The sequence below is a fragment of the Mobula birostris genome, chromosome 14, assembly GCF_030028105.1.
Source record: "Mobula birostris isolate sMobBir1 chromosome 14, sMobBir1.hap1, whole genome shotgun sequence".
NCBI lineage: Eukaryota > Metazoa > Chordata > Chondrichthyes > Myliobatiformes > Myliobatidae > Mobula > Mobula birostris.
Genome location: NC_092383.1, coordinates 16,310,800 through 16,328,639, shown reverse-complemented (window position 1 = coordinate 16,328,639; position 17,840 = coordinate 16,310,800). Strand labels below are relative to the sequence as shown.

The following is a 17,840-nucleotide window of genomic DNA, read 5'->3' as shown; positions in this document are numbered from 1 at the left end:
CAGTATGGTTTAGGTCATTTCTAACTTAACACCTGATCAACTGGAGTTTGAACCCTGGCACTGTTGCCGGAGCCAAAGTGGGGAGGGAGGAGATTATGGCTTTTCTTGACCTTGCTGTCTCTCTCTCAAGGATCCTATTGTGGCTGAAAACCCGGGAGGTATAAGAGACCTTTTGCATCGCTGACACTCGCTCATTGTGTCTCAACCCGAACATTTTGTGTTCTAATACCTACTGTGACGATTAACTAAAAGCAAAGGCTCCGTGTGTGATTAAATGACCGTAAATGCACCCGCAACTTGGTTGAACACTGAATACTGAATTATTTGCAAAAAAAATAACTTTTCCTATTCGTACCAACTGCTTATACAATGCTCGTCTTTCGGCACGAAGCAAATTTTAAAAGCCTCATTTTAGGCAAGTCTGTTACTGTAACCTGGGAGATCCCAATCCCAGTCCAGAAACACGTTTTCGATGTCTCCAGAGTTCAAACCCGGCGTCACGAGTCTAAACTTTACGTTAGAGCACGCGTTAACTCCTGACACCCGGCAACACTGGAACGGGGGAAGAGTAGAGGTCCTAACGCGGGGGACGTCGCTTTAGCTGTGCTCAAATCGTGCAGCTGTCCTGAAGCAGAGGTGCAGTATACTAACGCTTCGGCACAGTACAAGAGCCGATTTAAAATGTTGTCCTGCAGCCTCCCCTATGTGTTGGTAGCTAGACCTGCTGTTGCATCAAGCATCTTGCCGATCCCCAGACCGAACAATCACGTCAGAGCCCCGCAAATGTCCAAAATAATAAAGTGTCCATGGTGCCTGTGATGAAGCGCCAGTGACCGAGTGACTACTGAAAGGGACGGCAGATGGGAGAGTTCCACTGACGTTCCAGGGTAGGGCAAGATTACTGACAAAACAACCTGCAATTTTTTACTTTTGCTTATATGAGTCATAGAAATAAATTAAATATGAAAATGTGTAGAAGGCACAGCCGTGAACTTTACCTGTTATTATCTCCCGTGGGGTTGACGATGGACTTTTAAGACCAGTCTGTCTTCACATTAAAGGGCGGGTGTTGGTCCAAACCTCTCCAAGCGACATTCGCCACAGTTACAGCAAAGTTCACCAGTGCGGAAATTGCGTCCCCGTCCGGTCTTTTGAAGGGGAAATGCTAATGAAGGGGACGTGGGTAAGCGGTATCATCAGAATGAACTACCGCCAAACAGGCAGTGTGTCAAGGGCAAGAGAATTAATTATTCGCATCCCAGTCGGTGAGGGATTCCAGACCAGATTGCCATTTGCCAGGGAAGAGGACAGGAGGACAGAGGAAAGAAGAATATAATGTACTTCACCAGATGTTCCAAAGTGCATTGGTATTGAAATATGACAACCATTGTGGGACAATTCCATAAACAGAAATTGCGATTAACCGGCATGTTTAGTAAACTATTGGTTAGCAACAACTTCCCGCCCTTCCCGGAGATATGACCATTGTAGTGATCTTGTCCAGGTGAGAGAGTAAATGAGACTTCGCTGTCATGCCTCATTTGACAGTTCAGCACTCCTCCTAGAATGGTGCTGAAGTGTCAGCTCCGATTGTTATTAATAGGAATTTGCACCCCAAATTGTCCGAATTGGAGGCCAGGGCGAGTCGCCCTGACTGTCAATTAATGGAAAGCAGGAGTCGAGGGGACTGAAATATGTGGTCTGAGGAAGGGAAACTGACAATCACTAGGTCAGAAGTGGGGGAATTAGGGAACGACAGATACCTGGGGAAGGGGGTGGGGTGCTGCCACGGATAGAAAACAAAACCGAGAGAGAAAGAGGGCCAAATGCTAAAATAAGGACTCTTGAGTGGAGAAAGGATTGAAAGTCGGACCTAAACAGTTATTCAGACCAGAACAGACAGATAGAGACACACAGCGACGCAGAAAGGGAAGGGTTGATCCCCAAAACTGTGAGACAAGGTTTCAGATGGAGACAGACACTGGGATGCGAGGAAGTGGCGAAGTGTGTGTGGGGGTGGGGGGAGTTGGCGGGCCTGGTGGATCACGGAGGGCACTAAATTAGCTCAATGTCGCCAGATCCCTCCTCCCCTCTCGGGCGGTCTGAAGTTACTGGGATTACTAATTTGAAGATCGTGTCTTAATGCCTGTAGTGTCTGAAATGTTTGACAATAAAGCCGCCGCAGCATCCCCCGTGTACTGCAGATTTCTGTGGTTTCATTCCTGTTTCTCACTGCCTCCAGGTGCCTGCAGTGTGAAGCTGGCGATGGAACGAGATGCACAGGCGCCTATACACTGGACGAATGCGATCAGTGAATGCGCTGGGGTGGAGGTGATCGGGAGAAAGTTTTTTTTTTGATAAGGGTACAGATTCTGCCTTTAACCTACGCGTCCCCGCCACTGGCACATCCAAGCAGTGAACACTAAACACCAGCACCAGGCGCACTGACCTTACTTCTTTAAAATTCTGCTACAGTTTTCTACAAATGTCCATTATCATCTTGATTTCGTTTTACTTAGTTTTCTCAAGATTGAAAAAAAAACACATCAGGTAGCACGATGGGTTTCTGCTTTAGCTGCAGTGCAGTTAGGAATGAAACAGTCTCCAAATCCAAGAATGTATTCTAACTTCCAGCTATCGCAATTAGCTCCGGCCGCGGCTTCTCTCGTCTGGTTTACATTTCTCTATTTGCAACTAAGCAGTCAGTCAAAACTCGCACCTTTCTGGCCCAAAGAAGGTCGGCGGGCGATCGACCCGCGTCCACAACGAGCGTGTTCACTGCCCGCAAGGTATGTGCAAGGAAATTGAAACAAGACTCACATTTTAGGGCAATAAGACAAGTCTTACTCACATTTCTGTGACGTTCGCCATCTCTTGCAAATCCAGGACCGGGAAGATGGTGACATTATCGGGTTGATTGCAGTAAATCTGGCTGATTTTACATTTACAGTTACCCGGGCAGCCCAGAACCCAGAAACAGTTCTGCAAACTGCAAGAAACCCACAAAATCCTCCACAGAATTCCCCGAGAGGGTAGGGCAGGCCAACCCGACATGGTCAGTGTCTGAAACTGTTACAGCTTGTTCGAAGCCTTTCCAGCCGATAATGCACTCCCATATACAGGAGAGACGGGGTGTGGGGGGGGGGTGTCAGATAAGATCAGACAGGAGAAACCGGTTCCCCCCTTCAAAACATCCTCCCATCTGCGCGCCTTTTCTTCCTTTTTTTTATCACATTCGTCCCTTCGATGCTCTTTCAAAGAAGAAAGATAAATAAAGTCATCTGCTGGAAGCAGCCGCTGCAATCACAGGGTAAGTGGTTGTCGGGGAAGGAAGGGGGGGGGGGGTTGAAACCAGCTCAGAGCAGGAACTGACCAGCGTTCAGAACGGGAAAATCCCAGTGAAAATGAGAAAAAAAAAACCTTCAGGGGAGTCCGGGAAATGATCGCAATCCGGCGGCGGGGTTCAGCAGCTACATGCCACCGAGTTAGACTGAGCTACGGTGACGCACGGATGCTGCGTGCGGGTCCACAGAGGAGACGTGATGAGAGAGATATGATGTGAAGCGGAGGCTGGGGGCGAGCTACGGTTTATAAATTTCCAATCCTTTGCATCATCGCCGCCCGTGTGTGTGGGGTCGAAGCCCCATCGTCCACCCCTTCCACCTCCTCTCCGGGGTTTCCGACGACACCGTTGCAAACAGTTGTTATTTACCCAATCTTCAAAGATTTCGCCCTCGAAAGTTATAAATCGCAGGCAGCTACGTCTCAGCTGCGATACGCCAATATTGCAAGTGTCGAAGGAATTACTGCCTCATTCTCAAAGGCTGAGGGAAGCTGGAATTGAGCCCAGGGCTGTAGGACCGAGGCAGGTCGCTCGGAGCACTGCGCCGTTGAGTGGCTAATGCACAAATCCGGCAAAAGATTTTGAGGAAATCAGGAAAAGTGCAAAGCGGAGAAAGAGAGAAGGAGGGAGAGAGAGAGTGGAAGAGAGAGAGATAGCAAAAAAGAGAGAGGGGATAATTCACACAGGCAGGAGGGAAAACCTCGAGAGAATAGGCGATAGGGGTTTCCAGAGACAGGCAGTGAGAAAGGTGGAGGGGTCCTTGGGAGCCATTGAGGGAGGGGGCGAGAAGCGGGGGAGCAGGTGGTCCCAGAGATAGACAGGTGGAGGGGGGATTACAAAGGGACTAAGTGGGGAAACGGAGGGGAGGTCCCAAGGGAGGCAGCGAGAGAGATGGAAGAGATGTCCCTGAGGGAAGTAATGGGGGAGATGGAGGTATGCTTCAGATGGGGTAGAGAGGGAAATGGAGAGGATAACTCAGAGAGAGGTACTGAGGAAAGAGGGGATGCCCTAGAGGGAAGCAGTGAGGGAGATGGAGGGGACAGAGGGAGGTGGAGGGGCAGAGGGAGGTAGCGGGGGAGATGGGGATGTGGTACCAAAGTAAGGTAATTGGGGAATTGGAGATGTTCCAGAGGGAGACAGTGAGGGAGGTAGAGGGGACGTCCCAGAGGGAATCAGTGAGTGACATAGGAGGATGGTCCCATAGTGAAGTAGTGGGTGAATAGGGACTGTCTCAGAGAGAGGCAATGAGGGAGGTAGGGAGGAAGAGAGAGGAGAACGAAGAGGCAATTCATTGCCATGAGAGAGGGGAAAGGCCATGAAGGAGAGGGGTTGTAGGTGATCAGTTAGATAACTTGAATAGCTTTGAGCCTTCTGAATGTTTTTTGCCACATTCACTTGGATTGTGCATTGGGATTGGTGGATGTGATTTGATGAGTCAAGATGGAAGTCACTTACCACATGAACCCTAGCATCTTGACTGCTCTTGCAGCCAAACTATTTATGAGGCTAGCCCAGAAAGACTCCAGAACCTCCAGATTGCTGGGGAAGGGAGATCTGAAGCTAATGTTGAAATCATTGGCTATTTATTAGACTTATTCTTGTTGGAGATGGCCATTGCTTGGCACCACAACTTGTAAATACTACTTGTCACATGCCAGCCTACATCTATTTGTTTCCAATGTCTTGCTGCATCATTATCCGAGGATAATAGAATTGAGGAGTGTGTAGACGTCATGAAAGAGCAAGTTCTTCAATGAAGTAACAAAAGGAAGTTGGTCTGAGGAAAAATACTGACCAAATTTGCTGCAGGGGCCTAAGGGTGAGAACATTAGATCACCCAACCATCTTCCTTTGTGTGAGGTGTGACTCCAACCATCGGACAGTCACACCCCCTCCTTCCCAATTCCCATTGGTTTAAAGTTTTTTTTATTATCACTTCTGCAGAGCAAACATGATGGACCGAACCGCCTAATTCTTCTTCTATGTCTTAGGTGCCACCAGCTGTGAAATACAACCTTTATTTCAATGGCAGTCACTTTCATCTGATCAGTGGGTCTTGGAACAGTGTCAGCTATGGATCAATTAATGACAGTCTTGTTTAGGTCAGATGGTGCATAAAAGGTTCAGTTTCACTCCAGAGAACACAGTGCTCTGGGTCAGAGGTTTCCAAGGATCCCTTGCTTAATGGCATTGGTCCATGGCATAAAAAAAGTTGAGAACCACCGCAATGCCACAATTTCATTGCTGTTTTCTATTAGAGAAGGCTGTTCATACCTCAAAGTGGTAAAGGCCAATCACTGGTTCGCTGCCGCTGCTACTGTGCGATCGAGAATCTCCGGAGGGAAGGCCCCAAAATTCCCACTTTGCCTGCTGCTGGTGACCGAGGCTGAGGTCGAAGCGTTCGGATAGAGATGGTGCTCGGTACTCGGTGTCAGAGGGCTGATCGGAGGCTCGAAGTTTTCAGACGACTCAGAGTCGGACTGTGGTCAGGCATGGCAGGGAGAGTTTTCTTCCTTCTCCAGTCTGCGTGAGATGTGGGACTTTCGAGAGACTTTGAACTTTTTAACTGTGCCATGGCCTGTTCTTCATCAAGTTATGGTATTGTTGCACTGTTGTAACTATATGTTATAATTATGTGGTTTTTGTTAGTTTTTCAGTCTTGGTCTGCCCTGTGTTTCTGTGATATCACACCGGAGGGATATTGTATCATCTCCTAATGCATGCATTACTAAATGGCAATAAAAGAGGACTGCGTGTTCTCATAATCTAACCTAATCTCTATTGCCTTGCCTAATACCTTACCTGTCATCTCCTTCAGAACAGCCCAATTAACATGCAATCACTATAAAGTCTGTTGCCATTTATTATGGACCTTTTGGCTGGTGAACCTTTTACACTGTAACATTGGCTTTATTACAATCCTTAACTCACTAACTATGAACGTAAACACGTCCTGATGAAGAGACACGACCCGAAACATCAACTGTTTATTCCTTTCCATTGATGCTATCTGACCTGGTGAGATCCTCCAGCATTTTGTACATGTAACTCGCCAGCTATGAAATACTTCAGGCATCCTCAGTTTATAGATAAAAGATGCAAGGTAACTGCAATGCTCTCTGGTTTTTAGTTTTCTTTTGCCCACAGTTGGACCAAGACTGCAGTAATATAGCAAATACCACCCGCCCCCTCACCCCGGCATATCACATTTAAGATATTAAAACCAAGTACGGAGAACAATCCAGCACAGTACAGGTTCTTTGGATCATGATGTGTCAACGTATATTAACACATTCCATGATCATTCTAACCCTTCCTCCTACATAGCCTATAACCCTCCCATTCTTTTTTCATCCACATGTCTCTCCACGAGTCTCTTAAATGCCCCTAATGTATCAGGCTCAATCACCACTCATGGGGCACTGTGTTCAAGACACTTGTGTAAAAAAAATATCCCTGACACCTTCCCTAAGCTTTCCTCTACGCACTTTACAAGGTTATCCTCTGGTATTAGCCATTGCCACACTGGGAACAAGGCACTGGCTGTCTACTCTAAGTCTATTGTCTGACCAATATCAATAGAAGTGTATATTAATATTGGTCAGACAATAGTTGCTGAAAGCATAGTAAACAATATCTTCCATTACCTAACCTCTTCTAATTGTTACCAGTAGGAAGGAAGTACAGAAGCCTAAAGGCACACACTCAGTGAATCAGGAACAGCTTCTTCCCCTCTGCCACCTGATTTCTAAATGGACATTGAACCCATGAACACTACCTTTTTGCATGACTTATCTTAATTTAACTGTTGAATATACAAATATATATACTTACTATAATTCCTTTATTTTTGTTTATTTATCATGTATTGCATTGTACTGCTGCCACAAAGTTAACAAATCTCACGACATATGCCGATGATATTAAACCTGGTTCTGATTCTGATGATTGTGAAGGATTAGTGAACTGCGAATTAGTTGGATTGGATTTCTCTCTGTTGTAGATTCACCTGGATAGTTTTCTCTTTGTTACTTAGATGTCAGTGATCTGAGTGCATTGGAACACGCAGGCTAGGTATGCAGCAACAAGTAATCAGCTGGAATAATTTAGTGGGTCAAGCAGCATATGTAGGAGGAAAGGAGCTGATGATGTTTTGGGTTGAAATCCTGCATCAAAACCCAGAACATTGACAAGTCCTTTCCTCCCACAAATTCAGCTCAACCCATTGAGTTCTTCCAGCAGATCACATGTTGCTCCAGATTCCAGCATCTACAGTCTTTTGTGTCTCCTTTGACAAGATATGTGATTGGTTCCAAGATTATTTAGGGCTTGGAATCCTTATAACTCATAGTTACAAAGCATGCAAATGGCCTACAAAGTCCATGTCAGCTTTCTAAAGGGCAAACTAGTCAATTTCTCGTTCATCTAAATCCATACTATGTACACTAATCTGACACTAATCTGATAGTGTGTTCTCCTGACAACCCCAGCAGCTCAGAATCAAAATCAGAATCAGGTTTAATATCACTGGCATACGTCATGAAACTTGTTCTTATGCGGCAGCAGTACATTGTGATACATAATCACAAAAACTGTAAATTACAGTAAGTACATATATATTTAAAAAGTTGAATTAAATAAGTAGTGCAAAAATAGAAAACAAAAAGTAGTGAGATAGTGGTCATGCCCACAAATATGGAGAATGTGCGATTGCAGACAGCCTCATAGGTCAGGAACCTAAGTGAGGCACCAGTTCTATCAACGCCAGCAATGAAGTACACTTTGCTTTATCCAGTACATTCAGCTGTCTTGATGACATACTGTGGGGGTGGTGTAGCCGAAATCTGCTTTCTGTGATGTTGGGAAAATCTCCAGACTGAGGAGAATCAGTGGAGGAGCGTGTCTTAGCTCTATGAAAAGCTGACATGGAATTAATGGTCTCTTTTGTATTCTAATGATCTTGCAATTCTTTCTCTTTGAATAGAACGTGTGCAGAGGAAAAGGGAGAGAGAGAAAGAGTGGGAGAGAGAGAAGAGTGGGAGAGAGATAGAGTGTGAAATGGAGAGAGACAAAGAGCAAGAGAGGGAGAGAGGGAGAGAGAGAGAGAGAGAGATCTAAAATTGAGTTACCAGATTTATTAGAATAAAACCCTGATGGTTTTAGATGCTATATAAAAAACATTCAGTCTATTCATTGGAATTTATTTCCTCATTCTGAATATTCTTCACATTCAAAATACCAGGAGGTCATAATTCTGTCAGTTCATTTTTTTTTGTCTCCGATTGATTTAAGTGACAAAGCAGATCATTGAAGGGCTATAGGAGAAAGTACGTGTGAAAATATTTTGAGTATTTGTACAGTGAGAGGGTCAGGGATGCACAGGAATGCAGTGAATGAATGTGTGGGAAGATGCCACATGCAAATGAAGGAGGGAATCAGCCAATCAGTCTCACTGCAATAAACTTAAAAGGAAAAACAAACAGACACTGAAGTAAATAGACGACTGAATGAATGAATGAATGAATAAACCAACAAATAACTGCATGGAATTATATGGTATGTTGGCTAATTCTGTTTGTACGATTGCATCATTGAATAGAACTCATGTTATGGGAATTCCAGAAAACAAACATATCATTGGCTCTGTGTTTCTTCTCGATCATCAGCTTTTGGGTTATTAATACATGAAAGAATAACAAAACTCACTGGTTATGTACTGTTGTGGCTTGAGCTGCTTATGGACATGCGGGGGAGAAGTTACCCTTGAAGGATCATGTTTTCTACCACACTGCCTTCTTCTTGATCTACCGAAGCAGACTCGTTGGGCCAAACGGTCTAATTCTGCTCCTATGTCTGATGGACTTGTTTTTAAGCACTCAGATTCTTTTAAGATGGCATGCAGGATCTAAACAACTTTCCACAGGAGCTGTTCTTCCCTATTGACCCCATTTATGGCAATTCACTGGATTTGCTATGCAAAAATAGTCCACAGTCTCCGGGAATTTAAAAAATATATATATTTATTCATTCACAGGATGCACACAGAAGCAGTTATTCAGTGCTAATCGTCCTTTCCCAATTCTCCGATAAATTGAATGGCTTGTTTGGCCATTTCAGTGGGCAGTAAAGAGTCAAACACATTGATCACTACAGAGTCAAGCAGTAGGTGGCAGATTTTGGATCCCTGAACAACAACACAGTAGCTACTAATTAACCAGTAATCTTACTCTTTGTTCTAGGTGTATCCAAAATTTCCTGCGGCAATGAACAAATTGACAGGTCAGTCAATAGTCAAGATTTCCGAATGCTAGTTGAAAGTAAATGTTATTACTGGAGTACATGTATGTCACAATTTAGAACCCCGAGACATACACATCACCACATACAACCCTGAGATTTTTCTTCCTGCCAAAATACTCAGCAATCTATTGAATGGTAACTGTAAACAGGATCAATGAAAGAGCAAGTAGAGCATGGAGGACAACAAACTATACAAATACAAATATTAATAGAAATAAGTAATGAGAGCATGAAATAACAAGATAAAGAGTCCTTAAAGTGAGATAATTTGTTGTGGAAACATCACTAGTCTTCAGAATGTATCAAGCATCACTGTAGAGGTGGGGAAGGACTAAAAGATTCAGAAAACAATTTTAACCCATTAACTTTGTCAAGGATAAAATTGAAAGGCATTAAAAGTGACAAGTAGAACAAGAGAGGGGAAGCCTCATGTAAGTGTCTACTTTTCCCACGACTTGGATGAGTTATAGAACAGAGAATTGAATTGAATTGAATTGAATGATCTTTATTGCCATTATACATAGGTACAATGAAACTCTGTTTGGCTTCCTCTCAGGCAATTAAATAAGGCGGTAGATAAAGACAAGACAGTAGTAGAAAAACAGTATGAAATAGCTAAGCTGCAGCAGCACCAGAATATCACAGTAATGCACAAAGTGCCGTTAGTGCAAGTATTTGAGTCCTTGTGTGTGCCCGTGTGCGCTCACAGTGTGAGTCATTGTTCTGTGGGAGTGGTGTGATGGAGGCCACAGCTCTGGGATAGAAACTGTTCCTCAGTCTATTTGTTCTGGCTTTTAGTGTCCTGAACCTTTTGCTGGATTTCAGCGGGTCAGACAGGGAGTTGTCGGGGTGTGTGGTGTCTCTGGTTATGCTAATTGCTTTCCTCCTGAGTCTGCTAGAATAGACGGTGTCCAGTCCCAGGAGCTCCATCCTGACAACTCGCTGGGCTGCCTTCACCACGTGATGCAGGTCTTGTTGCTCAGCGGCCGTGCAGCTGGCACACCACACTGTGGCGCTATTGGTCAGGATGGTTTCAGTTGTGCTTCTGTAGAAGTTAAGCAACAGCTTTTGTGGGAGTTTGGCCTGTTTCAGTTTTCTGAGGAAGAAGAGTCTTTGTTGTGCCTTTTTTACAAGCAGCGAGGTGTTGGTAGTCCATGTCAGCTGTTTTGACAACATAACTCCAAGGAACTTTAGGTTTTCCACACTTTCCACTACCTCTCCATGTATATAGAGGGGGTGTGTACTCTGTCCTTTGATCTCCTGAAGTCAATGATCATCTCTTTTGCTTTAGAAGTGTTAAGGACCAGGTCCTAGAACATAGAACAGTACAACACAGTACAGGCCCTACAGCCCACAATGCTGTGCCGACTCTTAAACCCTGCCTCCCATATAACCCCCCCACACCTTAAATTCCTCCATATACCTGTCTAGTAGTCTCTTAACTTTCACTAGTGTATCTGCCTCCACCACTGACTCAGGCAGTGCATTCCACGCACCAACCACTCTCTGAGTAAAAAAAACCTTCCCCTAATATCCCCCTTGAACTTCCCACCCCTTACCTTAAAGCCATGTCCTCTTGTACTGAGCAGTGGTGCCCTGGGGAAGAGGCGCTGGCTATCCACTCTATCTATTCTTCTTATTATCTTGTACACCTCTATCATGTCTCCTCTCATCTTCCCTCTCTCCAAAGAGTAAAGCCCTAGCTCCCTTAATCTCTGATCATAATCCATACTCTCTAAACCAGGCAACATCCTGGTAAATCTCCTCTGTACCCTTTCCAATGCTTCCACATCCTTCCTATAGTGAGGCGACCAGAACTGGATACAGTACTCCAAGTGTGGCCTAACCAGAGTTTTATAACTATGGTGGGATCCTTAGAATGCATTATAGCTCTTTAACAAGACTCTAGGCAAGGGATAAAGCAACAAAATATCATCACCTCCAACTGGGACCATGAGCATGTAGACTGAGCATTCTGTCTGCCTTGATTGACATCACATCATCAAGAGTTTTCTTTTCAGTACCTCATGCTAGAGGTGTTATGTACTTGACCATGCCAGCCTCTGGGGTTTAGATGCTCCGTTTCTCTGGTGCATGGCTAGCCGATGTGGCCTCTTTAAAGATTCAGGACAACTCTACTAATTGGCGGCCATGCTTTTGGTGCCAAGATTTGGATATTTAAAGAACACATGAACTCAGGTTCGATGCTCAATCATCAGCTGAACTTTCGTTCAGTCTGTGATGGCGTTTAGGATTTTTGTCTCATTTGGACTCTTGTCTAGTCTCATCATGTTCTTGTCTAGCATCTAGTCAAGTTTCCTGTTCTCATCTCAGCCTCGAAATCATGTCTCGATTCAAGTACAGCAGCATTTGAATCCTCACCATGTTCACCTAGGCCTCTTGTCACAAGAAGATTCCTATTGTAAATATTCAATACACCAAATAAACATAATCATACAACTGGCAAGTGATCTCATTAAATAAACAAGAATGAGGTGGAGTAGAAATAGCTTCTGTTCAGTTAAAACAAAAGTGTGCTTCAGATTTTCCTCTGCTCTTTATTGCCAGGCAACATTGGTTGCCCAGATACAATGGGAATTCATTCAATGGCCTCAAGATACAGAAGGCTCATAGTAATGATTGCACATTATTTAAAAAGTAAAGCAAGGCTCCCAATGACTGTAATTAGCAGCACCTCCCCGCCCCCCAATCCAATGTCACATGTTATCAGAAACAGGTGTGGAGATAGGTGAGAAAAATCACCTCATATTTTATAATTATATAGAACTGTGCAAACGTCTGAGGCTCGAGATCCTAAGACTTTTGCATAGTACTGTATTTGTCAACTTGGAACGGAGAGCGAGTTTGTAAATCTGGATGTTGCGAATGGCGAGAGTGGGGCATCCCAGGAGGGGTGTGGGGCAGATGGCACGGAAGTAGTGCCAGGGGCGGGGAAGGGGGAGCGGGTGCTGGCACACCCAGCCCTGAGACACCAGGCAAGGTCATTTGAATCATCTGAATCCAAACAATTGATTTATTGATCATTACAGAAAGTCTCCCTGGAGCTTCCCGCTCCGCCCCTCCCTTCCCCTTTTCCCAACCACGATTCCCCTCCCCCTGCTCCCATCCCATATTTGTGTGTGTGCCTGAGCCTGAGATTCTTTCACAGTACTGTATTCCTCCTGACATAGCAAGCCTTTTGAATCACTGGTTCCATCAATGCTGCTTCCCCTTTTGTTTCCCTGTAACCTTTTCTCTGTCATATGCCCATCAACTCCTCCCTCATTCCCCTGTGAACACTCCCAGACCAGATAAGTTACAGCAGCAAACTAACCATCCACCAGCAGGTCCTGTTGGGGAAAACCTACATGGTCACTGAGTCCACATCAAAGTCAGGATCTAACGAATGTTGCTGGAGCAATGAGATAGCCCATACACCCTCACTCTTCTCAGCACGGTGTGTCACTTTCATTGGTATCTACCACAAACCAGGTTCTGGCATATAAAGGTCTGAATAACTTAGTTTTAATGTTTTACTTATTTTTATGCCTATTGGCCTGGATTAGTAGCTGCAGTCTTTTCTTCAGGCTAGGGCAGTCAAAACTAGGGGGATTAGGCTAAAATGAGAGAGGACAGATTTAAAGGGGACCTGAAGAGCAACTTCTTTCACAGAGAGGCTGGTGTGTACATGGAACGAGTTGCTAGCGGATGTAGTGGAGGCAGATACAATAACAATGTTAAAAAGGAGGCTCATGAAGAGGTAGGTGGAGAGCAAAAGTTTAGAGCTGGAGTTCCTAACCTGGGGTCCATGGACCCCTTGGTTAATGGTAGGTTTCCATGGCATAAAGAAGGTTGGGAACCCCTGGTTTAGAATATGGGAAGCAAATGCAACTGGCTCAGGCAGAGAACTTGGTGAGCATGGGAAAGTTGGGACAAAAAGCCTGTTTTCCATGTGGTATAACTCTCTGACTGTATGACCCTAGTACTGGAAAACAATGTATGATTGCAATGTATGATTGCAATGTATGGTGGCCTGAGTGAGTATCTGCTAATAACTGACCAAGATCACTTCCCTTTGACTCATGTCACATTAATGCTCTTACATTGGACAGTCTTAGTGTCCTCAGTTTCAGTTATGTGGGAGTGATGAAATGTTACAGCTGTGCTCTAACGAAGTCTAGAACATTACTGCAAAGGCTGTGGAATCTGACATGAACTAGAGTAAAAAAAAGGTCTTACTCCATGAGAATAGTTCTAACCAGAGTTCATTCCCGATTATATCACAAACATCACTTCAAACAATGCTTCCGAACCCATCCAATAGGGAATGCTACTGTGTAAGTTGTCATTCAGTGAGCAGTACTCCCAGCTCAGGAAAAGATCCAGATTCATGATTAGACAAAAGTCTAATCATCCGTGGTTCTTTGCCAAGATTTGTCCATAAGCTAGAAATCTAAACCAAATTATGTGGTGAATGATGTTTCAGGGAACTGGCTGTGTAAATAACCAGCCGCTTTTCCTACAAAATAGAAACCTGCACTTCAAAAAGTTCTTCATTGACTCTTTGCAGTTTGGGAAAAATACAGAAGCTTGTATGTCTGAGTAGGTAAAAAAAAGAAGCAAATATTGGAAATTCTCGGCAAGGCAGGTGGCTACTGAGGAGAAAGAAGCGATCCAAAGGGAAATACACTGACCTGAAATGAATTTGGGTTCACATTGCCTGTCTCTCTACCTCTCTGTCTTCATTTCCACAGGAGTGTTAGCCGTGCTACTGAACCTTTTCAGATCTTCTGTTTTAGTTTCACATTTCCAGTGAAGGTTCTCCTTCTTTCGTGTATGAAAGTAAATCCTTTTTATTCTCAAGCTCCCTTCCCAATTGCTGAGAATTACATGCAAGTGAAGTTACAGTATATATATTGCCCATACCCATATTTAGTGTACTCAATCAAGAGAATTATTGGAGTCTGCAAATGCTGAAATCTGGAACTAAAAACAAACGCTGGAGGAACTCAATGGATCAAGCAGTATGTGTGGAGACTAAGTGATAGTTCACGTCTTGGGGTCAGATCCTGATGTGCTTTGTTCTTTGTTTGTACTTTGAGATAGGAGTGAGCGAGAGAAACTGCAAAAGAATAGGGTTCCATTCCCTGGCCCTGATGTCTGATACCTTGGTAATGAACAACCAATCAATCTTCTTCTCTTTTAAATTTGACATGTGAGTATTATGTGACAGATTATTGAAAACAAAGATATCATGTTCAAACTGCATAAAGTTCTGAATGAATTACATCTTTATTTTTCTGTTTCTTCTGTCATATCTGGTCGGCAGTCCTCTGATTACATCTCTGCTCAGTGTAATATCTGAAATTCTGTTGGTTCCATTTATTTTGAATTATGTTATTGAAGCAAAATCACATTTGATCATTTAACAAACCATGCATATGATTTAAAATTATGTACTTTCTCCTTAATGTCAATTATGATAAAATTACAGATATTTTCTTCATTTAGCCAATAAATATGTCTATGGTAATTTTTTTTTTGAACAATGAAGTGGAGTTCAAGACTGTAGCAGCATCCAAATCCAGAGGTGGGGAATAATATAGATCAAAAGCTCAAGGAAGACCCGGGCCGTCACTTTAACTTACTGAGGGGTAGGGTAAAGAAATAAATTATTTGAATTCATATGTAAAATGATAAGACCAGCATGTGTTGGTAAATTGGCTTATTATGGGCACATGTACTGGGGTACAATATGAAAAACAGGTTTACATGTCATCCGTACAGATCAGTTCATTACAACAGTGTATTGAGGTGGTACAGGGGAAAACAATAACCGAATACACAGTAAAGTGTTACAGAGAAAGTGCAGTGCCAGCAGACAATCAGGTGCAAGGCCATAATAAGATAGACTGCAGGGTTAAGAATTTATTTTATTGTGCCAGGGGACCACTTACTATTACAGTAAAGAAACTGTCTTTGATTCTGGTCATATGTGCTTTCAGGCTTATGTGTCTTCTTCCTGATGGGAGGAGGGAATAACAGAGAAGGACTGGGGTGGATGGATCTTTGATTATGTTTCACCCAGAAAGGAGAAGGTATAGACAGAGACATTGCCCTTGACAGAACCGAGATAAACTCCGCATGCTTCTTGAATAGCCTGTCCGAGCTTTTCAGAGAGCTGGCACGTCGATTCGATAGGCCAGCTGATTACACCTCCATAAAGAGACCGTTGACCAGATTAGACGTCAACTCGCATACAAGATTAAGAGCTGGCCCAAAGCGAACACAACCATGGCCTTTCCAACACCGACCAGAGCTTGAGTAATGGAAAACATCGAACGGAAACAAAAGCAGATGTGCTGAAAACACGCACGTCAGCGAGCATCTCAGGAAAGAAAACAGTCAGTGTTTGTTTCAGGACAGGGAGGGAGTGGAGGGGTTTCAGTTTAGATAACAGGGCTAAGGAAAGTGAGGTGTAAAGCAAAGTACTACTTGGAGATCAGGTGATAAAAAGCATAATTACTGACCAATGCCATCGTACCAGATAGGAACAGGGTGACAGTGGGAGACAATCAGAATCATGGTAAATGATGAAAGAGCATTTTACCTGCAGTTAAAACCTGAATATCTTTAATGTTTTTAGACCTCACACAACTAGATCACCACTTTGAATATAACTGCCTCAAAATCAGGGTTAATACCACTGATATATATCATGAAATGTGTTGTTTTGTGACAGCAGTACAGTGCAATGCATAAAAATGCTATAACTTACAATAAATATATAAAAATTAAACAATAAATGCAAAAAAAAACAAAAATAGTGAGGTTGTGTTCATAGGTGATATATTGTCCATTCAGAAACCTAATTTTGAAGGAAAAGAAGTTGTTCCTGAAATGTTGACTGTCCTTCTCGAGGGTCATCTCTAATGGTAGTCACAAGAAGAGTCCTGGTTGATAGAGCACGAAACATTGATCAAGAACAAGGAGTTAATGATTTAATAGTAAGAAAAACTTACTGACCTAGAGAAGGTACTGGCTGGTTGAGCACGTTATCAAAATAAACACTTAATCTGACCCTTACTATTGGAAGACCAGGCTGTAGAATCTATAAACTGTTATTATAATAGTCACTGGATTAATGATAATAGCTTATCATCATAGGTTTAATTGATTTAACTGAGTTGAGGTCTCCATTGTCACTCGAACAATACATTCATTGTGTTACCGCACCAGAATGAAAAGAAAGAAGGCAGGGTTTGCACCTGGAACTGGATAACTGGACACTGTGCAAACAGGGGCAGATTGAAGGCTTGCTTAGATGAATAAGATCCTGATGGGGCATGACAGGGTAGATGCTGAAATCCTTTCACTAGTCAGTGAGTCTCATAAAAAGGGGCAGATCATTTAATCATGAAGTGTGTAGAAATTTCTATACACAGAAGATAGTGAATCTCAAGAATTTTCTAACCCAAGGGATCATTAGAAGTATTTAAAATGGAGGTAGATACATTTCTGAAAGAGTAGGTTATTAGCACAGAAAAAGAGTTGCAATCAGCTTCAATGCCAAGTCCCAGGGGTTGATCAGAGGTCCAGACATCGAGGCCCATTTTCCAGCCACCCGAGACTTCAAATCTCTATGAATCACTGGGTCGACTGGGAAGATCAAAGGCCTGCTGTCTGCGAGTCTAGGTCTGAGCCCTATGGAGACTGAAGATGGACTGTTTTGGGGTTGGAGGACTGTTTTTGTGTGGGTGGATGGATGGGTATTGGGAAGGAACAGGGCTTGTTTTTGCTGTTGTTATTTTGTTGTTTGTTATGTTCTGTGTTCTTCTGAGCACTACCTCATATTTTTACTCTTGTTTCACACTATTTTATTATACATATACAGCATATAGTTAGATGGATTGATAGATAGATACTTTATTAATCCCAAAGGAAATTACAGTGTCACATGTGGATTCTTGTTAATTGGGTCATTGGTTAATTGGGACAGTTGGTATTTGGGACAACTCCAGAACAATTTCTAGCTACTTTTAATCACGTGTGCTTGTGTTGCCATTAGATACTACACCGTGCTTGGAGCAAATAATTTTTAAATAGCTGTGTGTGTTTCTGTTCAAAATACAGTGATTTTCGTTACTGATAGTTGGCGAGAGATAAGCAGGAAGACAATTCAGAACTGTTTTGCTCA

General features: G+C 43.3%; 1 protein-coding gene across 1 annotated transcript in view; it reads right to left on the bottom strand.

Annotated features, from left to right (window-relative positions):
* The window catches only part of LOC140209736 (NT-3 growth factor receptor-like), a 946,852-nt gene extending 943,536 nt beyond the window's left edge, over positions 1–3,316 (bottom strand). Inside the window, exon 1 of the mRNA XM_072278139.1 lies at positions 2,852–3,316. Coding sequence (XP_072134240.1) covers positions 2,852–3,054 — 203 coding nt within the window. The 5' untranslated portion in view covers positions 3,055–3,316. The remainder of the gene's footprint in view (positions 1–2,851) is intronic.
* Positions 3,317–17,840: the final 14,524 nt, after the last annotated feature.